The sequence below is a fragment of the Melanerpes formicivorus genome, unplaced genomic scaffold (assembly GCF_026170545.1).
Source record: "Melanerpes formicivorus ecotype bairdi unplaced genomic scaffold, bMelFor1.0.p_v2 SCAF_66, whole genome shotgun sequence".
Classification (NCBI taxonomy): Eukaryota; Metazoa; Chordata; class Aves; order Piciformes; family Picidae; genus Melanerpes; species Melanerpes formicivorus.
Genome location: NW_027142418.1, coordinates 3081640 through 3104378, shown reverse-complemented (window position 1 = coordinate 3104378; position 22739 = coordinate 3081640). Strand labels below are relative to the sequence as shown.

The following is a 22739-nucleotide window of genomic DNA, read 5'->3' as shown; positions in this document are numbered from 1 at the left end:
GTGACAGATTACTTTTGATTTATGTATATTTATTTTGCTGATTCTGCAGCATAATAAAAACCTAAAGCACCGTGCTCCTGGGCTAGAAGTGGTTCTGCCATGAATCACAGAATTGGTTCAGTTGGGAAAAATCTCTAAGATCAACACGTCCAACCTTCAACTCAACACCACCATGGCCATTAAACCATGTCCCAAAGGGCCATTCTCACCAGTTTCTTGAACATCACCAGGGATGGTGATTCCACCACCTCACTGGACAGGCTGTTCCAAAGCCTGACCAAAACAGCTCTGGCTGAAGCATGTTAGCTGTGCTGATGGTGAAAGCAGCAAGTTCCTACTTAGGCATAACTATAGCCTCTTATCTGTTGGAATCTCTGCCTGGCAAGACAGTCCTCTGAACTTCAATGATTATCTGAGTCTTTCTGGTGTAGCTGTAGTACACCTGGATGTGGTGGACTTCACGCACACACTGTGTTATAATTCAGGAGTTTCATAATAATCATCTTATGCCTAACCAAACTCTCCAAACCAACACAGAGCTGCCAAATCTCAGCAGGGTGGGGGTTAGAAGGGACCTCTGGAGATCTCCATTCTTTCTTTTGGAGGTGTTCAAGAGGGGATTGGACGTGGCACTTGGCGCCATGGTTTAGTAGTCATGAGGTCTTGGGTGACAGGTTGGACTTGATGATCTTTGAGGTCCACCAGGAGGGTCACCTGACCATAGAAGGAGATCAGGTTGGAGAGGCAGGACCTGCCCTTCCTAAATCCATGTTGGCGGGACCTGAGCCCTTGGCCGTCCATCAGGTGTGCAGTTATTGCTGCCAAGATGATCTGCTCCATCAGTTTCCCTGGCACTGAGGTCAGGCTGACTGGCCTGTAGTTTCTGGGTTCCTCCATCTGACCCTTCTTGTGGATGGGGATCACATTGGCCAGCTTCCAGTCACCTGGGACCTCTCCAGTGATTCAGGACTGGTGGAAAATGATGGAGAGCGGCTTGGCCAAGGTAGATCTTGCTTTCACTAAGGATAACATGAGGTTGTCTCATAGAATCATAGAATAGTCCAGGCCAAAAGGGATCTCCAAAAGTCATCTAGTCTGACATCCCCACAGTCAGCAGGGACATCCCCAACTAGATCAGATTGCCCAGGACCTCACTGAGCCTTACCTTCAATATCTCCAGGGAAGGGACCCCAGCCACCTCCCTGGGCAACCTGTTCCAGTGTTCCACCACGCTCATAGTAAAGAACTTCTCCCTGATATCCAACCTAAATTTGCCCTTCTCTAGTTTGAAGCCATTGCCCCTGATCCTTAAACACTGCTTGCTCTGCAGGACTCTATCAGTCATGTAGTAATAGGACTGGCAGCATGAATGAGCTATGGGTTCCCCTTCTCCCCTTCCTCTTGGGCCAGCATGGCTGTTGTGCAGCATGGGGTAAAGTAGCATCTCTTGTTCCCACTGCAGTGAGAATTTCTTATCCAAAACTGAAGAGTAACAAAGCAATCTTACAACCTCTGCTGTCAGTGCTCAAAGCAGAAGCACTGAAGGGTTGTGCTGTGACTCCTCAAAGGTGGAAGAACAATGGTGACTTCCCTGAGGGGAGATAGAAATGGTTACAGTTCTCTCTGTCTTCAGCAGAGTTGTGTTACTCACCTGTAGGCCTGTCAAAACAAAGAATGGCCTCAGAATTCTAGAGGAGGACCATTCCATTGTGTTCATTTTGCCACAGGAGCTGTGGCAGTGTGCCAGAGTAGTTTTGATTCAAAGTAGATCAAATCGAAGCTGCTGTTATCTAGAGGTTAAAGGCTACTTACTTGATTGGGTCTAAAGGCCAAACAAAACAGCCAAAGTGACCAAGTTGTTTCAGCTCCCTAACATCTACTCTATTTTTAGGTTAGAATGTTCTTTTCATAAATCATGGACAATTATAAAGCAGACCCTAGTTGCCAGACACTGTTTTACACTTGCTGCTATCATACAGACTTTGTCATAGCTGAAATATACCTAAAGCAAGGATGGTGCTTCAGTTTATCTTCTATCTTTGATTTGCTGAAGGCATTTACAGGTTGAAGCTTTCTCTTTGTTTGCTACTTTCAAGATTGCATAAAGACATAGGGAGTTTGGAAGGTCACAAATCAGATTGTCTTGAGCCTTGGTTACTGGGGGGGAAACTCAGCATTATTTAATACCAACTAAAAAGACACAATCACAAGGCCTTAGCACACAACCCACTGGCTGTGCTGGTTAGAGGATTACATCATTGAAAGACCACCAGAAGGACAAACTAATTTAAACAAACCCACCTTTATATCCATATGTATTAAGGGTAGAATATTTAAAGGGCAGTTAGAAAATCATTGTTGTGCATCTTAGCACCCAGCACTGTTTTGCATGTCTCTTATTGCTTTAAGATTGCTCTTTATATTCAATTGACTTTAACTGGCTCCGTCATTTATAACAGTGACTTTACCACCTCCTTGGGCTGCCTGTTCTGGTGCCTGAGAACCCTTTCAGTGAAAAAATTTTTCCTAGTGTCCAGTGTAAACCTCCCCTGAAGGGACACAGTCTCAGGCTGCACCAGGGGAGGTTTAGGCTGGAGGTCAGGAGGAAGTTTTACACAGAGAGAGTGATTGCCCATTGGAATGGGCTGCCCAAGGAGGTGGTGGAGTCGCCATCGCTGGAGGTGTTCAGGAGGAGACTTGACAGGGTGCTTGGTTGCATGGGTTAGTTGGTTGGGTGGTGTTGGATGATAGGTTGTACATGATGATCTTGAAGGTCTCTTCCAACCTGGTTTATTCTATTCTATTCTATTCTATTCTATTCTATTCTATTCTATTCTATTCTATTCTATTCTATTCTATTCTATTCTATTCTATTCTATTCCCTCTTGTCCTATCACTTGTTACCTGGGAGCAGAGACCAACCCCCACCTCACTCCAACCTCTTTTAGAATAGAATTAGTAAGGTTGGAAAAGACCTTCAAGATCATCAAGTCCAACCTATCCCCAACACCATCTAATCAACTAAACCAAGTGCTTCATCCACTCTCATCCTAAACACCTCCAGGGATGGTAACCCAGCCACCCCCCTGGGCAGCCCATTCCAATGGCTAACAGCTCTGTTTGTGAAGAACTTTCTCCTCACCTTGAGCCTAAACCTCTCCTGGTGCAGTTTGAGACTGTGTCCTCTTGTTCTGGTGCTGGTTGCCTGGGAGTAGAGACTAACCCCCACCTGGCTACAACCTCCCTTCAGGGAGTTGGAGAGAGCAAGAAGGTCTCCCCTGAGCCTCCCCTTCTCCAGGCTAAGCAACCCCAGCTCCCTCAGCCTCTCCTCAGAGGGCTGTGCTCCAAACCCCTCCCCAGTTTTGTTGCCCTTCTCTGGACATCTTCCAGCATCTCAACATCTTTCCTAAACTTTCAGGGAGGGAGTGGTTGAGAGCAACGAGTTCTCCCCTCAGCCTCCTCTTCTCCAGTGTAAACAACCCCAGTTCCCTCACCTGCTCCTCATAAGACAGTGTTACTATACAGTCTAATGTGTTGCATGATGATATACTCAAGCCTATGCCTTCTTGTGAGTTTGCCTCTCAACCCTTTGAATGTGACCAAGTGGACTTCAGCTTGAGCTTGAACCTGCTGACGAGGGAGCCAGCTTCTTCTAAACTGTCTGTTTCTTTTTCTGTCCGCAGGGCTTACAATGGTTGATACAGAAATGCCGTTTTGGCCCATGAATTTTGGAATCAGCCCAGTGGACCTGTCTGCCATGGATGACCATGCACATTCCTTTGACATAAAGCCATTCACCACTGTTGATTTTTCAAGCATTTCTTCACCTCACTACGAAGACGTTCCTCTGGCGAGACCAGATCAGACCAGCATTGATTACAAATATGATATCAAGCTCCAGGATTGCCAAAGTATGCTTTGAATTCTCTCCAGTATTTCCCTTCGTGCTCATAGTTGCTCCAGTCTCTGGGAAGTGTTCTATCAGTGAAAGGACTTAGAGGTAGACAGATGTCTAAATGCTGGTGTCCTGTGTCATCTCTACAGGCTGGGGTCAGAGTGGCTGGAGAGCTGCCGAACAGAAAGGGACCTGGGGGTGCTGATTGACAGCTGGCTGAACATGAGCCAGCAGTGTGCCCAGGTGGCCAAGAAGGCTAATGGCATCCTGGCCTGTATTAGGAATAGTGTAGCCAGCAGCAGCAGGGAAGTCATTCTGCCCTGTACTCAGCACTGGTTAGGCCACACCTTGAGTACTGTGTCCAGTTCTGGGCCCCTCAGTTTAAGAAGGACATTGAGACTCTTGAATGTGTCCAGAGAAGGGCAACAAGGCTGGGGAGAGGCCTCAAGTACAACCCTGAGAGAGGCTGAGGGAGCTGGGATTGTTTAGCCTGGAGAAGAGGAGGCTCAGGGGAGACCTTACTGCTCTCTACAACTACCTGAAGGGAGGTTGTAGACAGGCAGAGGTTGGTCTCTTCTCCCAGGCAAGCAGCAGCAGAACAAGAGGACAGAGTCTCAAGCTGTGCCAGGGGAGGTTTAGGCTGGAGATGAGGAGAAAGTTCTTCACAGAGAGAGTTGTTGGCCATTGGGATATGCTGCCCAAGGAGGTGGTGGAGTCACCATCAATAGAACTGTTCAAAAAGGGATTAGACATGGAACTTGAAGCCATGGTTTAGTAGTCATGAGGTCTTGGGTGATAGGTTGGACTTGATGATCTTTGAGGTCTTTTCCAACCTTATTGATTCTATGAGTCTATCAGAGATGGTTGCAAGATTCTCTTGCAGGGCAGATAGGAAAGCTAGAATACATATAGCAGACATTCCCCCTTCCAGAGCAGCAGCTGAAGATGAGGTGAGGTATCATGAAGTGTCCAAAATGAGGTTAAACCCTTTATGAGAGATGTGTACCACACCATTGATTTCTGAAACCTCCAATCTCCTCTTCATGATCTTGTGTGCAAATGGTCCTTTGAAGCTCTATGAGCACAATGTAGAATAAACAGAATCAGAGAATTATAGAATCATTGAATGGTCTGGGTTGGAAGGGAAATTATGGAATGAAGCTGGAGGTGGGGAGATTCAGGCTAGATGTGAGGAGGAGGTTCTTCACCATGCGCGTGGTGAAGCCCTGGAATGGGTTGTCCAGGGAGGTGGTCGAGGCCCCCTGGGGGTGTTTAAGAGCAGGCTGGATGAGGCTCTGGGCAGCCTGATCTAGTGTGGGGTGTCCCTGCCCATGGCAGGGGGGTTGGAACTAGATGATCCTTGTGGTCCCTTCCAACCCTGAATGAAACTATGAAACTATGAAACTATGAATATCTAGATCAAACCCCCTGCCATATGCAGGGATGCCTCCTACTAGAGCAGCTTGCTCAAGGCCTCATCCAACCTGGCTTTCAACATTTCCAGGCTTGGAGCTTCCACAGCTTTGCTGGACAACCTGTTCCAGTGCCTCCCCACTCTCATCACAGGGAAGAATTTCTTCCTAATGTTGAATCTAAATCTACCTTAACATCCAGGCCAGTCTCTGGGTGGCCTGGATGTTTAAAAATGCCCCAGCATATAATAATATATAACGATTATTAATGACTGCCTAACAAACTGATGGAGCCAAAACACTGCCTGCCTCTGAGGCACAGTGTTGGCATCATTCTTATCAGTGTCCCTAACACAGGCATAACCTTGGAGCTTCATGGGTTGTTGTTATTATTTATATACTATGTTCAAATGCTGCTCTCTTGCCAGTCAGTTAAAAAAAAACCCAAAACAAAACAACCCCCACCCCCCAAATTACACAGAACTCTCCCTCTTAAGAAAGGAAGGTGATGTCTTCTTAAACAAGCTCCTGCTCCAAGTAGGAGTGTGAGGATAACTGTGCCTGGAAGCTTTTTAAAGATCCTCTTCACCAACGTGGATCTGACATCACTTTTGTTGGAAGTAATCTGTGCAGGGAGGCTTTCACTCAGGGAATTCTTGCTAGGGAATTTGTGGTATTTAGTTGTAGCTCTCCAGAGAAGCAGGTGCTGTGTGCACCTCTGAGCTGCTTAAGAGATAAAAGACATTTTCCAAGCTAAGAATTTTTTTCCCCTTTGTTTTCATCAGAAATGTTCCCAGCACTTAAAATAACAAGCTAGAGAGTGCAGCAGAGTTTGAGTGGAATAAATCCTTTTTATCTGTACTTGCCTCATTTTCCCACTTCTCTTTTTTTTTTCTTCCTTAGTGTGTATAGGGAAGAAAACTTTGCCCAGTGTAACCGATCTGGGGAAGAAAAATATTCATCTTACTGTAGCACTGCATCTGTTGCATCACTCCCAAGGTGTGCTCTGATGTAACATAATCACAGATGGCATTGGGTTGGAAGGGACCCTCAAGGTCATCTTATCTGACCCTCCTGCAGTGAGCAGGGGGACATTCTTCTATGACCAGTTATGACTGATTTAAAGATACTTAGAGTCATTGATTCTATAAGGATGGAAATGACCTCAGAGATCATCAAGTCCAACCTGTCACCCAAGAGCTCATGACTAACTAAGCCATGGCTTCAAGTGCCACATCCAATTCCCTCTTGAGCACCTCCAGGGATGCTGACTCCACCACCTCCCTGGGCAGCACATTCCAATGGCCAATCTCTCTTTCTGTGGAGAACTTTCTCCTCACCTCCAGCCTAAACTTCCCCTGGCACAGCTTGAGACACTGTCCTCTTGTTCTGGTGCTGGTTGCCTGGGAGAAGAGACCAACCCCCTCCTGGCTACAACCTCCCTTCAGGTAGTTGTAGAGAGCACGAAAGTCTCCCCTGAGCCTCCTCTTCTCCAGGCTAAGCAATCCCAGCTTCCTCAGCCTCTCCTCACAGGGCTGTGCTCCAGACCCCTCCCCAGCTTTGTTGCCCTTCTCTGGACACATTCAAGTGTCTCAGTGTCCTTCTTAAGTTGAGGAGCCCAGAACTGGACACAGTACTTTTTTGGTTTGAGCTCGATTCTCTCATAATTACAAACTCTCAGAAAAGAAAACATGTCTCTGAGCCACATCCAAAGTTGAACAGTGTTTCCCAGAAGAGAAATTGAATAATATATTATTGGATTATATATATTGGATATTTAAAGGAATGTCAGGCTGTGAGATTTGAGGCTGTTCAGCCTGGAGAAAAGGCAGCTCTGGGGAGACCTTATAGAGGCCTTCCAATACCTGAAGCAGGCTACAGGAGAGCTAGGGAGGGACATTTTGACAAAGGGCAATGGACTGAAGCTTGAGGAGGGTGGATTTAGACTGGAGACTAGGAAGAAATTCTTTCCAGTGAGGGTGGTGAGAGACAGTGGAACAGGTTGCCCAGGGAGGCTGTGGATGCCCCCTCCCTGGAAGTGTTCAAGGCCAGGTTGGATGAGAGCAACTTAGGCTAGTGGGAGGTGTCTCTGCCCATGGCAGATCTTCAAGGTCCCTTCCAACCCAAAGCATTCTATGAATCTAAATTTATAGGTCTGTTAGTCAATTTTAATTTAGTTTTAAACTACAAACTCCAGTCCTCCTCTCTGCAGTAGCTCTCAACACCTTAAAAGCAACACAGCAAGGTCAGGCAGTGAGAAAAGTAAGGACTTGCAAGTGTGGCTTCTCCATATGTAAATTTTTAATACCCCTATCTTCAAATCATTCTGCACTACAGAGCTGCAAACTGAATCTCTAATGCACTTTCTCCTTCAGAATCCAGGCCAGGCTGGATGTGGCTCTGAGCAACCTGATCGAGTGTGAGGTGTCCCTGCCCATGGCAGAGGGGTTGGAACTGGATGATCCTTGAGGTCCCTTCCAACCCTAACAATTCCATGACTCTTCAAGATTTTTGAGCCCACATGCTGCCAGTGAAGCAGCTCTTTGCAGGTTACATCCCTTCACATCCTCTGTTTCAGGCTTGCTTTGTGTTGAGAAGCAGAGCTAGGAGTCCAGCTACGTTTGCTGTGATTGCTTGCGGTTATTCCTTGCTGTCTCTTCTATGTACTTAATTGCACTGTGAGTTTATAACTTAAACCTTCTCTCTACACGCAGGTGCAATCAAAATGGAGCCTCCTTCCCCCCCTTACTTCTCAGAAAAAGTTCAGCTGTACAACAAACCTCACGAGGAGTCTTCCAACTCCCTCATGGCTATCGAGTGCCGCGTGTGCGGGGACAAGGCCTCCGGCTTCCATTACGGCGTGCACGCGTGCGAGGGCTGCAAGGTGAGTCGGCACAAGCCTCAGTGTGCTGAAGTAAGGTTTGATATTATTTGCATCTGAATGATCACTTGGCAAAAGCAGAGATCTGTGCTTTAAAAAAAATTCTCCTTTTAAGTCAGGAGAAGTGCAGAGTCCTGCACTTGGGAAGGAAGAATAAACTGCAGCAGTATAGGTTAGGAGGGGATCTGCTAGACAGCAGCACTGTGGAGAAGGACCTGGGAGTGCTGGTGGGCAACAAGTTCTCCATGGGTCAGCAATGTGCCCTTGTGGCCAAGAAAGCCAATGGGATCCTGGGGTGCATTAAGAGGAGTGTGGCCAGCAGATTGAGGGAGGTTCTACTCTGCCCTGGTGAGACCTCACCTGGAATATTGTGTCCAGTTCTGGGCTCCACAGTTCAAGAGGGACAGGGATCTGCTAGACAGCATCCAACAGAAAGCTAGCAGGATGATGAAGGGACTGGAGCACTGAGAGACCTGGGGCTTTTTAGTCTGGAGAGGAGAAGACTGAGAAGGAATCTGATTAATGTCTATAAATATCTGAGGGCTGGGTGTCAAGAGGGGAGGGGACAGGCTCTTCTCAGTTGCTCCCTGTGGTAGGACAAGGGGCAATGGATGGAAACTACAGCACAGGGGGTTCCACCTCAACATGAGGAGGAACTTCTTCACTGTGAGGGTCACAGAGCACTGGAACAGGCTGCCCAGAGAGGTTGTGAAGTCTCCTTCTCTGGAGACTTTCAAGACCCATCTGGATGTGTTCCTGTGTGACCTGTGCTGGATTCTATGATCCTGCTCTGGCAGAAGGGTTGAACTCAATGATCTTGGAGGTCCCTTCCAACCCCTAACATCCTGTGATCTGTATTCCACATATCCTGCATATATTTTATGACTTGGTAAGTGGGAGGTTTTTAAAATATAATGTGCTTTTCAATTATTTATGTTACTGATCTATGAGAAATTTGTGTGCATTTCTTCTGGTTGTGTCAGCTGTGCATTTATATTTCATTCCTGCTGTCTTGGAGGTCACTCACAGAATCACAGAACACAGCAAAAGCAGACTTGTGCCCAACACCCTAGCTCAATACTCTGAGTAAATTCAGACTTTCTTATTCTGATTGATTTGTTTCTTCACCCAGTTCACACACATCTAGAGGACTACAGAAAGAACTACTGGTATTAAAGAATGGAGCTCTAAATTTTAACACTTCAGTATGTCCCCTATGAAGAGAGACTGAGAGCCCTGGGGCTGTTTAGTCTGGAGAAGAGAAGGCTGAGAGGGGAGCTAATCAATGTCTATCAATATCTGAGGGGTGGGTGTCAAGTGGAGGGGGCCAAGCTCTTCTCAGTGGTGCACAGTAATAGGACAAGGAACAACGGATACAAACTTGAAGAGAGAAGGTTTCAGCTCAACATGAGGAGAAACTTCTTTGCAGTGAGGGTGCTAGAGCCCTGGAGCAGGCTGCCCAGAGAGGTTGTGGAGTCTCCTTCTCTGGAGATTTTCCAACCCCACCTGGATGCATTGCTGTGCAGACTACCCTGGGTGATGCTGCTCTGGCAGGGAGGGGTTGGACTGGATGATCTCTTGAGTTCTCTTCCAACATCTAATGTACTGTGATGCTCCAATAAAAGTTAATATCTGTAACACATAAAGAACAAAGAAAAAAAAAAATGGTGTCAAAATTGACCATCCTCAAGAGCAAGTAAAGAAATGCCAGAGAATGAAACTAATAATTCACTGAGTTAAATGTATTGCAGAGTTTAATGTGGAATTCCTATCTCTATTTTCATTCTCTTGAAGATATTAAAAACCCCAAAGAAAGCTTAATAATTGTGGCAATAAGTATGCTGACAATGACTTAAATTGCAGTGCATTATATAAATAAGACTTGTCTTTGTTCCATTATTATTATTCACTGTGAGGAAAATTGCTTCCTACCATCCAACCTAAACCTCCCCTGGTGCAACTTCAGGCCATGCCCTCTTGTCCTGTCACAAGTTGCCTGAGAGAAGAGCCTGACTCCCACTTTACTACCTTCATGTAGTTGTTGAGCCTGATAAGGTCCCCCTTGAGTCTCCTCTTCTCCAGACTGAACACCCCCAGCTCCCTCAGCCTCTCCTCATCAGACTTTCCCTTCAGTCCCTTCCCCAGTCTGGTTGCTCTCCTCTGGACCCACTCCAGCACCTCAAGATCTTTCTTGCAGCAAGGGGCCCAGAGCTACACAGAGCACTCAAGGTGAGGCCTCACCAGTGCCAAGCACAAGGACAGCAGTCCATCCCTAGTGCTGCTGGCCACACACACACACAGAGAATCACCAAGGTTGGAAGAGACCTCAAAGATCATCAAGTACAACCTGTCACCACAGACCTCATGACTAAACCATGGCACCAAGTGCCACATCCAATCCCCTCTTGAACACACTATTCCTGATAGAATAATATTAACCAGGTTGGAAAAGACCTTCAAGATCATAAAGTCCAACCTATTACCCAACACCATCTAATCAACTAAACCATGGCATCAAGTGTCTCATCCCGTCTCCTCTTAAACATCTCCAGGGACAATGACTCCACCACCCCCCTGGGCAGCACATTCCAATGGCCAGTCTCTCTTTCTGTGTAGAACTTCTTCCTAACATCCAGCCTAAAGCTCCCCTGGCACAGCTTGAGACTGTGTTCTCTTGTTCTGGTGCTGCTTGCCTGGGAGAAGAGACCAACCCCCACCTGGCTACAACCTCCCTTCAGGTAGTTGTAGACAGCAATAAGGTCTCCCCTGAGCCTCCTCTTCTCCAGGCTAAGCAACCCCAGCTCCCTCAGCCTCTCCTCATGGGGCTTGTGCTCCAGCCAAGATGCCATTGGCCTTCCATGCCACCTTTTACATGCTTTTGTGTTTCTCCAGGGCTTCTTTCGAAGAACCATCAGGTTAAAGCTAATTTATGACAGATGTGATCTGAACTGCCGCATCCACAAGAAGAGCAGAAACAAATGTCAGTACTGCAGGTTCCAGAAGTGCCTCGCCGTGGGGATGTCGCACAACGGTAAGTGCCCCGGGCAGATCTAGAACCAGCACTGCTTCAGCTGGAAAAATAACACCAAACACCAACCTGTTCACTTAGTGTGCTGCTTGGACACCTACAGCCTTCTATTTCTTGACACTAGGCAGTTTGGAAACGTGCAGCAGAGAGAGTGAGGTCAGGAGGCGAGGCATACGATTGGAGATTGCTTTCAGTGTCAAAATGCGGTGGGTTGAAATTACACACACACACACACACACAGAGTAAAATTGCCAGGCCAGCTCAATTGGAAAGCAAATGAAGCTCTATCTACAAGCAGAACTACCACCTAGAAATGTGAAATGCAGTGAATATGTACCAAAGATACAATAGTTACAGTATCACAGTATCACAGTATAACTAAGGTTGGAAGAGACCTCGAGGATCATTAAGTCCAACCTATCAACACAGACCTCATGACTAGACCATGGCACCAAGTGCCACATCCAATCTCCTCTTGAACACCTCCAGGGACAGTGACTGCACCACCTCCCTGGGTGGGTACATAGATGTACAGTTTATAAACAACACAAGAACTCCCCTGGACAAAACCAAGGGGTTACCAACAGCTTCTCCCTCTACCCCCTAGACAAGGGGAAAAGAAAGAGGAGAAAAGCAAAGAGTACCTTGTTAGTACTTAGCCACCACAAAAGAAAGGCAGCCAAGGTCAGCAAGCCAGCAGAAGCAACCAGCTGGTATCTGCCAGAGTGATGAAGCCAAAAAGAGAGAAAAATAGTTTATACAACTCATTTTATGTTAGTCATCAGACCGATGGGATCATTTAGGCCTTGCCATTGTTTTTCTTTTGCATCCAATGGCAATTTATTTGCACTCTACCACTTTTCTACTCAAGACCTGTGGAAAATTTCCTAGGCATCAGCCTAAAACTGCCACACAAAATCAGACAGGCAGAGGTCTGCGCTTATCAGTACAATCCACACTATATAAGTTGGTTTTACTCTCCATCATTCTTGGTCATGACACTGTTGCTTGTTCTTCCTGCCCCATACTCCTACTGTTACTGTTATTTTTCAGTTCATTGTCTTATTTTCTGGCAAGGCTCTTTTCCATGCTGTAGCTCCCTTTTCCTGTAAGCAGAAGACTCAACTTTAACTATGAAAAATGGCCTAGGGAAGTTTGCTGACACTTTGTGAATACTAGCCTCCTTAAATGTGATGCATGGGCTGTTAGCATCACTAGTTAACACCTCCTCAACCTAGAACACAACATACTTTAATGACTGGGCCAGACCTTGTACTGTTTTAAAACCAACCTGTCCTCCTTCCTAGGATACCCACATCTGGGCATAGATTGCAATGTGTGGTAAGTAGGAGCGTAGTGTTCCTTAGCATGCTCATTCAGCTCTCAGCCTCTCATCATATAGTGTGTCTAGCTGTGATTCCTGTGTAATATGCACTGTCTTACCCCCTCCACCATCCAGAGGTGAAGCCCCTTCCCATCTGTGAACCGTTGGCAGCATTTCCATCTTGAATATGTTGTAATCTTAGATTGCAACGGTGGTGTGTGGTTCTGTGATTGCCTTCTGCCCAGCAGGTGAGCAGACAGCACTGAGCAGCTCATGCTCCTCCTGTCTTGCCCAGCACCTAGACGCAAGTCCCTCCTGAACTTTCAATTTCATGTCTCAGTTCCTCTGGAAATGCTTCACAAATATTTGGACAGAAAGACCCTAATGAAGATCTTTATTTTTCTTTGCTGCTGCCTTGCTTTGGCAAAGCAGAGTGAAAACAGGATTTAAATGTCATAACAGAGAGACTTATGTAATTTTAAGGGTAAAGAATTGCAAACATGACTGGGAAAATAATGTCTTTGTGGTTTGGGTTTTGGTTTTTTTTTTAGAACATTCATTATTTTCAATATAAAAAGGGGAGGGAAAAAAAAAAAAGGAGTGCAGAGTCCCCAAGAGGAAAACTCAACTGTGGTTTGCAAAGTTAATACATGAACTGAATGTAAATTGCTCTGGGAAATCTTTCCCTCATAGAAAATATGGTTTTCAAGTTCCTGGGATGCAGCAGCAACACTTAAGAATAAATCTAATTCTGCAGTGCTACTGTGGGCATTTTAATAGCAATTCAGGAGGCTTTATTAATATTCTTTTCGAGGCGCATGCCAAATTCTCTCATAACTTAGCAACACTGCTCCAAATTAAGTCAATGGGAACCATGTGCAGCTCTGTCAAGAAGGGGAAAGCCAAGACTGGTCTCTCTGGCTTAGTAACATAAAGGGCCCAAGAAATATTCTTTACATTAACATTTCACCTGCCATGTCTTCCTGCTCAGCCACTGCCAGGGCAGAGGATGAAGGAGCATGCAGAGAAGAGCAACAGTCAGTGGCACCGAGACACGTTTCTGTATTACATCTACTGGTTAAAGTTTGCCCATTTGAGTACTGAAACTTCCACTGTTGGAATCAGAATGTGGATTCCTTGCGCCTGAAGGTTCCAATCCATGGCTGCCTTTGCACAGACACACAAACAGGCACTTACAAAACCAGGGGATGCAGGGAGACACTTAGCAGCTACAGCCACATTTTTTCACATATAAATGCTACATACCACTTGGGTGAAGGTTAAAAAAGACAGTAGTGTTCTCATGCTTCAAATATTGTTTTCCTTCCCTTCTCTAGCCACAGAGCTCTTCTGCTCTTAACCCTTAGTTGCTCAGATTGTATTCTGATGTACCACAAAGCAGACGATTTCATAGAATCAAAGCACGATTTTGTGTTGGAAAGGACCTTAAAGAACATCTACTTCCCACCCCCTGCTATGGGCAAGGGACACCTCCTACAAGACCAGATTGGAAAATCCCTCTAAGATTGAGTCCAACCTTCAACCTAAGACTGCTGTGGCCATTAAACAATGTCCAGAAATGCCACACCTATGACCAGGGCAGATGACTCCACCACCTCCCTAGGCAGCCTGTTCCAATGCCTGACCACACTTGCAGGAAAGAAATTTTTCCAAATCTTCAACCTAAACCTCCCCTGGCACAATTTCAGGCCATTTCCTCTTGGTCTATTGCCTGATACTAGGGAAAAGAGACCAAGCCCCAACTCGCTGCAACCTTTTGGGGAGCTGTAGAGAGCAGTGAGCCTTCTCTTCAGACTGAACAACCCCAGCTTCCTCAGTTGTTCCTCACCAGACCTGTTCTGCAGATCCTTTGCAATCTCTGTTGCTCTTCTCTCAACATACTGCAGCACCTCAGTGTCCTTCTTGTAGTGAGGGATCCAAAACTGAAGCCAGTATTTGAGATGCAGCCTCACCAATGCCAAGTACAGGGGCACAAACACTTCCCTGGTCCTGCTGGTCACAAAAGATAAGACAGTAAGATCTCATTTCCTTTCTTAGTGAAGTTAATTCATCTGTGTAGAAGACATTTTAGTCCTATCTGCTACCTGCAGACTCTGCTAATATTAGTGAGAGCCAGAGGTGTGAGCTAAGGGCTGGCAACCATGCATCCATGGGTTGTTCAACCAAGGATGGGTACTTCATGCCAGCAAAAAATAACTCCCCCACCAGCCCCGCCATGCAGCTTTGATTAGCTAATCACTTAGTGCAGTCTGAGATAACAACAGGGAGTTTGGCCTGGTTTGACATGGATGTCATAGCTCTGGGTGCGAGGAGTCAGCTTCCATTCTTCCAGCTAGCTCAGTTCTGAATGCAGCATGCAAGCATTCAAGAACAGGAATAAATGCCTGTTGCCCAGTTTACCATCTAACAACACACCTGCTCATTTTCTTTCAAAGGAAGCTTGGTATTATAAGGCTTCCTCATAATTCTGAGTCACATTTGGTAGCAGTGCTTCTGGAAGAGAGGAGATTTGGACTGGAGACTAGGAAGAAATTCTTTCCAGTGAGGGTGGTGAGACCCTGGAACAGGCTGCCCAGCAAGGTGGTGCATTCCATGGTTCTATTCTGTGATGATTATTTTTTTCCACTGATGAAGCTGCTGCTAAATGCACACTTGATAAGGGGACAGCTTAATCAAATACAATTCCTATGAACCTGAAACCAAAGGTGGTGAAGAACATAACAGCTCTTCATGAAAATATGAATTTAAGAAATGTCTGCACTGCTGCACTGCTCCACAGGGACTTCTAATTAACCTTTCAGACTTTATAGTAGCTATAGTATTATTTTAAACGCTTTCTTGCCCCCCTATTTGGTTATATGCCCCTGCAACAACTTCTTACAACCTGCATGTAACAATGTTTTAACTTTATTATGCTGCCAACAGTTTGATTCTCTTTTTTTTTAATTGAAAGACTTTAGAGCTGCATTTCAATACCTACAGGAAGGCTGGGGAGGGATTATTTAGAAGGGCTTGTGGTGGTAGGGCAGAAGGGAATAGTTTGAAACTGAAGCAGGGGAGATTTAAGTTGGACATTAGGAGGAAATTCCTCACAGTGAAGGTGGTGAAAAGCAGGTTGCCCAGGGATGTGTTGGAAGCACCATCCCTGGAGACATTTAAGATCAGACTTGCTATGGCCTTGGACAGCCTGATCTGGCTGGAGATGTCCCCACTGACTGCAGGGGGGTTGGACAAGATGACCTCTGAGGGTCCCTTCCAACCCAATGTAGTCTATGAGATGGTGAGTATCTAAAGGAGTTTCCTTTCAGGATGCTTTTTATTCTGACATGTTACTCTTAAGAGTACCCAAGCAAGCACCATTCAGAGAGTGAGTTTGCTGAAGGAGGAATGTAGCACAGTGGTAAAATTAAACCACCTTGCTTCTACAGCCATGAAATGAGAGAACTGATCAATAAATAGAATAGGTGACAAACCAGGGTTATGATGTTTTCTGGCACAATCATTTCCTCTTGAGATAAAGTGTTGGGGTTTGTTTGTCAGCATGCTGCAAGCAAACTCATAAAAAGAGAGTGGCTGGTCGTTTCCAAAACACACCCCCCTAGGATAATCCTTCATAGGTATGACCTTCACAGCCCTTTTACTTCATCCAGGGAAAATATGTGTAGTATTTCTATTTCCTCCTGAGACCAAAATAACAAACCTTCACACCTTCCATCAGGTTTTTGTTTGGATGTTCTTTCCTTCTGGTTTGCTTTCATTACAAGATCAATTCTGCTTACTGAAATACCCCATGAGAAATCAGCCTTGATCTTGATCTTGATCTTGATGGCTCATTTGAAACAAGTTCCCAGTCAATCTCCATATGAATCATAGAATCATAGAATGGTTTGGGTTGGAAGGGACCTTAAAGGTCAGCTAGTTCCAACCGCCCCTGCTATGGGGCAGGGACAACTTCCACTACACCAGCTTGCTTAAAGCCTCATCCTTCTGGCCTTGAACAGAGAGAGGGCATCCACAACTTCCCTGGGCAACCTGTGTTACCAGAGGTTCGTTAAATGGTTTAGGTTGGAAGGGACCTTAAAGGTCATCTAGCTCCAAAGCTCCTGCCACGGGCAGGGACACCTTCAAGGTTACTCAAGGCCTCATCCAACCTGGCCTTGAACACCTCCAGGGAGGGGACATCCAAAACTTCCCTGGGCAACCTGTTCCAGTGCCTCACCACTCTCACTGGAAATAATTTCTTCCTAATCTCCAGTCTCAATCTCCCCTCTTCCAGCCCAAAGCCATCCCCCCTCATCACTACAAGCCCTTGTAAAAAGACCCTCCCCAGCTTTCTTGTAGGCTCCCTTCAGGTACTCAAGGCTGCTCTAAGGTCTCCCTGGTGTCTTGGATAGTGAGTACACAGGTATAAAAGCCGTTTCACAGCCTGGTACTGAGCATATGGGAGATCACTGCCTGGAGAAGAGAAGGCTCAGGGGAGACCTTATTGCTGTCTACAACTACCTGAAAGGAGGTTGTAGCCAGGTGAGGGTTGGTCTCTTCTCCCAGGCAACCAGCACCAGAACAAGAGGACACAGTCTCAAGCTGTGCCAGGGGAGGTTTAGGCTGGAGATGAGGAGAAAGTTCTTCACAGAGAGAGGTGTTAGCCATTGGAATGTGCTGCCCAGGGAGGTGGTGGTGTTACCATCCCTGGAGGTGTTCAAGAGGGGATTAGATGTGGCACTTGGAGCCATGGCTTAGTTAGTCATGAGGTGTTGGGTGACAGGTTGGACTTGATGATCTCTGAGGTATTTTCCAACCTTATTGATTCTATAATTCTATGATCCAACTAGGCAGAACTATTTCCTGTTCTTCCATAGAGTCATCACAAAGAACTACTCAACCTTTTCTGGCTTTTTTATTCCCAACACAACCTTCTTTCTCATTCCTTAATTCCTCTGGTATCATTTTCTAGCACTTGGTACATTAAATTGTGTTGAACTATTTAGGAATTTATTCCTGCAGGGCACGTAGGCATTTTGTTTCCAAACAAATGAAGAAGCTGAGATCCATATGGTAATGTGCCCAGAGGAACAGGAGACCAAAAGGTGGTTCCTCCCCTAAGCATTTGAATATCTTCAAGATTCTTTACATTTTATTTAGCTTGGAGTGGGTTTCACCGACTCTGTCAGGTGAGCTGAAAACAGGTTTGCATTTCTAAGCAAGATCTGTAATCCAGCTGTTGGGGCACACAGATTTTTCTCTCTGGGATTTGTTTGTTTACATTTCTTTCAAGCACTTCAAGCTGGTTTGCCTGTGTTGCTGGAGGAAACCATCTTTTGCTGGCTTGCCTAAACACTCTTCTAGTCAGAACTTCAAGATCTCCTAACAAAAGGTGACATTAAGAGCCACTCAAAGTCACTTCTTCTAGGTGCAACTGTAGCTGTAGTAATTGCTTGTCATCTTCTTCAGCCATCAGGTTTGGGCGAATGCCACAAGCGGAGAAGGAGAAGCTCTTGGCAGAGATTTCCAGCGACATCGACCAGTTAAACCCCGAATCTGCTGATCTGCGAGCGCTCGCCAAGCATTTGTATGACTCATACATAAAGTCCTTCCCTCTGACCAAAGCCAAGGCGAGGGCAATCTTGACAGGAAAGACGACAGACAAATCAGTTAGTTCCCTCCGTTGTTTTTGTTGGGGTTTCTTTCTTTCTTTCTCTTTCTTTCCTTCTTTCTCTTTCTTTCTCTCTCTTTCTCTCTTTCTTTCTCTTTCTCTTTCTCTCTCTTATTTCTCTTTCTTTCTTCCTCTTTCTTCTTCTTTCTTCCTTTCTTCCTCTTTCTTTCTCTTTTGTCCTTTCTTCCTCTTTCTCTTTCTCTTTCTTTCTCTTCCTTTATCTTTCTTTCTTTTTCTTTCTCTTCCTTTCTCTTTCTTTCTCTTCCTTTCTTTCTTTCTCTTTCTTTCTCTTTCTTTCTCTTTCTCTTTCTTTTTCTTTCTATTTTCTTTCTCTTTCTTTCTCTTCCTTTCTCTTCCTTTCTCTTTCTTTCTCTTAATTTCTCTTTCTTTCTCTTTTCTTTCTCTTCATTTCTATTTCTTTCTATTTTCTTTTTCTCTTTCTCTTTCTTTTATTTTCTTTCTCTTTCTTTCTCTTCCTCCCTTCCTTTCTTCTTTCCTCCCTTCCTTTCTTCTTTCCTCCCTTCCTTTCTTCTTTCCTCCCTTCCTTTCTTCTTTCCTCCCTTCCTTTCTTCTTTCCTCCCTTCCTTTCTTCTTTCCTCCCTTCCTTTCTTCTTTCCTCCCTTCCTTTCTTCTTTCCTCCCTTCCTTTCTTCTTTCCTCCCTTCCTTTCTTCTTTCCTCCCTTCCTTTCTTCTTTCCTCCCTTCCTTTCTTCTTTCCTCCCTTCCTTTCTTCTTTCCTCCCTTCCTTTCTCTTCTTCCCTTCCTTTCTCTTCCTCTCTTCCTTTCTTTCTTTCCCCCCCCTTCTTTCCTCCCTTTCTCTCTTCATTCCTCCCTTCCTTTCTTCAACTAAAATATTTGACCACATTGACAACACATCTTCCTTTTTTCTTTTTCCTTTTTCTTTTCTTTTTTTAACAAAAGAAAAGGGGGGGGCTGGGGGAAGGCAACTTTGTTGTTGGCAGTTCCATCTTTCAAGCTGTGTCTGAAACACAGGAAATGTTTTCAGATAGGATAAGTAAACATCATTTGAAAAAACGCCAAGTTCACCTAATAAAATAGTTGAAACCAGTACAAGAATTTGAAGGTCATCTTAACCTTTTTGTATTCTCTGATCCACTCTTCCCATTTTCCTTCTCCTTCACCAAAGGTTATCTTCCACACTATCTGTTTAAGATGACCATCTAGCTGTCAGGAATTGGTTGCTGTGTTATTCAAGCAGCCGTGCCATGCCGTATTACCACAGCATGTTATCAGTGTCAGCTGTACCCCCCAAAATACTCTTCTTCATACCCTAACTGTGATATTTATTCTCATGGTGCCCTGATGACTTCCTGCATTTCATTGGGTTTTCCTGAATCAGATAAATGCATCTGGTCACCAAAAAAAAAAAATGATAGAGAGAGTTTCTGAAGTGAATCACTGTGATATATTTAGTGTTACAAGTGCCATCTAATCAGAAGGATCTCTTAAGACATCATTCCTTTATTGTGTTATTGTTTCCAGTTGCTAATCATTTCTTTCATTTTAAGTAGAAGCACAAAGGTATTTAAGCAACAAAAGCATTGCCCCTGTGAGGTCAGTTTTTAAATCTGTGGGTTTCTTGGTAGATTTTTGGGGTTGTGGTTCAGTTTGGGCTGGGTTTTTTTATTGTTGTTGTTGTTGTTCTTTGGTTATTTTGGTGCTGGGTTTTTTTCCTTAAATAATCATAGAATCATAGATTTGTCAGGGTTGAAAGGGACCTCAAGGATCAGCCAGTTCCAAGCCCCCTGCCATGGCCAGGGACACCTCACACTACAGCAGGTTGCTCACAGCCACATCCAGCCTGGCTGCAAAAGCCTCCAGGGATGAGGCTTCCACCACCTCCCTGGGCAACCTGTGCCAGTCTCTCACCACCCTCATGGGGAACAACTTCTTCCTAACATCCAATCTCAATCTACCCATTTCTAGTTTTGTTCCATCCCCTCCAGTCCTATCACTCCCTGGCACCCTCAAAAGTCCCTCCCCAGCTTTCTTGTAGCCCCCTTCAGACACTGGAAGGCCACAATTCGGTCTCCTCAGAACCATCTCCACTCCAGAGTGAATAGCCCAAACTCTCTCAGTCTATCTCCATAGGAGTGGAGCTCCAGCCCTCTGATGATCCTTGTGGCCCTCCCTGGACAAGTTCCAGCACCTCCAGATCCTTCTTGTAATAGAGGCTCCAGAACTGGACACAGTGCTCCAGGTGGGGTCTCACCAGAGCAGAGTAGAGGGGAAGAATCACCTCCCTTGAGGTGATGGCTACAGCTTCTATGTTATTTGAACTCCAGAGCACTTTGTGCGCTGGAACATCAAACTGTGAGCCTGGATTAAATGACATGTCCTTTTTCAATTGCTGTGTTATCTGCTCTAACTGGAAACGATTGGATATGCTAAGTGAAGTGTGTCAAAACTCCAACAACTAACTCCTCTTCTGGGATACAGAGTGCTCAGTTGACATAGTATCATAGTACTAGTGACAAGGATCATCTAGTTCCAACCCTGCTGCCATGGGCAGGGACACCCCACACTAGATCAGCCTGGCCAAAGCCTCATCCAGCCTGGGCTTAAACACCTCCAGGGATGGGGCCTCAACCACCTCCCTGGACAAGTCATTCCAGGGCTTCACCACTCTCATGGGGAAGAACCTCCTCCTCACATCCAGCCTGAATCTCCCCACCTCCAGCTTCATTCTATTCCCCCTAGTCCTATCACTCCCTGAGATCCTGACAAGTCCCTCCCCAGCCTTCTTGTAGGCTCCCTTCAGATACTGGAAGGCCACAACTAGGTCACCTCAGAGCCTTCTCTTCTCCAGACTGAACAGCTCCAACTCTTTCAGTCTGTCCTCATAGGAAAGGTGCTCCAGCCCTCTGCTCATCCTCGTGGCCCTTCTCTGGACACCTTCCAGCATGTTCATATCCCTCTTGTAATAGGGATAAGACATAAGATTCTAAGTTCTCCTGAATCCTTATAGCCAAAATTTCACCAGGTAAATTCAAGGAATCCTCACTTAAATGCTGCTTTAATACCAGGCTCTTCTCCTGCCTATTCTGAAACAAATTGTTTCCAGATTCCAAGAAATGTTTTCCTGGCACTACTTTTTTTCTAATCACCTTTCAAAATTGATTTATTCCAGTTGAGTTTATTTCACAGTCAGGCTCATTCTTGTGTTCTGAATTGTGCTGCTGCCATTCCTGTCATCATATTTGTGGGTTGCTGGTTTTTTTTTTTCCCTTTCCCATAGGCAGGTTATTTGAGTTGAAATAGATCCTGACTTTCTTATTTTTGAAGGAAATATCAGCAAAAGGTTAAATTTAGCAGAAAAAATACAATAATGTTGACATTAATTGGAGTCTTTTCTGGAAGAATAGGACTTGAAAGGAACGTGACAGTATGTGGAGTAATCAAAATGGGACTGTAATCAAAACAAGAGTTATATCATCAGATGTGCCAACAGGTCACTGAACACTTATTAGATTCTGGTTTAAACAAGCCCTTAAAATTAAGGTAAAAGGAGCAACATTCTAATCTTTCATTAAGCAGCATTCCAAACTTGGAATTCTGCTGTTACAGAACCAGTCTAAAACAACCCCCAAACAAACAAGCAACAAAAGAGGGCAAAAATCATGGATATTTTTAGATCACATTCCGTGGCTCGGCCAGAGTTTTAGAATGGAGGATTCAGAGGATGTGAGAAGCCCTTCAGAGCTACTTGTCCTTTCTGTAAACCACTTTAACATTGTGAGGATATTTATCTGAGCAGGTTTATGAAGGTTTAACCCTTTGGGGTCAACTGCCTTTGGTGTATTCCTCATAAATGTCTCTGCTGAGTTGCATCTCTGTACGCTGCTTCTGTTTCTCGGGATTCAAACGCTCCTAGAAAGGACATTTGAAAGTCAATTGTCTTCTCCTTTTTCTTTTTTTAGCCTTTTGTTATTTATGACATGAACTCTTTAATGATGGGAGAAGATCAGATCAAGTGCAAGCACGTGTCCCCACTGCAGGAGGAGAACAAGGAGGTGGCAATCCGCATTTTCCAGCGATGCCAGTTTCGCTCAGTGGAGGCGGTGCAGGAGATAACAGAATTTGCCAAGAACATTCCAGGCTTTGTGAATCTTGACCTGAATGATCAAGTAACTCTCCTGAAATACGGGGTCCATGAGATCATATATACTCTGCTGGCTTCTCTGATGAATAAAGATGGAGTTCTTATATCTGACGGACAAGGATTCATGACACGGGAGTTTCTGAAGAGCCTGAGGAAACCTTTTTGTGACTTTATGGAACCCAAGTTTGAGTTTGCTGTGAAGTTCAATGCACTGGAATTAGATGACAGTGACCTGGCAATATTTATAGCTGTCATTATATTAAGTGGAGGTAAGTGCTGCCTTATTTAATATTTAATATATTATTTTTAGGATGTCAGGGAGTGATAGGACTAGGGGCAGTGGAGCAAAACTACAAGTGGGGACATTCAGGTTGGATGTTAGGAAGAAGTTCTTCCCAAAGAG

General features: G+C 45.1%; 1 protein-coding gene across 2 annotated transcripts in view; it reads left to right on the top strand.

Moving 5' to 3' along the window:
* The window catches only part of PPARG (peroxisome proliferator activated receptor gamma), an 85277-nt gene that overhangs the window by 49113 nt on the left and 13425 nt on the right, over positions 1 to 22739 (top strand). For both annotated transcript variants that reach the window (XM_068162673.1, XM_068162674.1), the window contains exons 2-6: positions 3684 to 3911; positions 8022 to 8191; positions 11081 to 11219; positions 18013 to 18212; positions 22155 to 22605. In XM_068162673.1, the coding sequence (XP_068018774.1) occupies positions 3692 to 3911; positions 8022 to 8191; positions 11081 to 11219; positions 18013 to 18212; positions 22155 to 22605 (1180 nt within the window). In that variant the 5' untranslated portion in view covers positions 3684 to 3691. The remainder of the gene's footprint in view (positions 1 to 3683; positions 3912 to 8021; positions 8192 to 11080; positions 11220 to 18012; positions 18213 to 22154; positions 22606 to 22739) is intronic.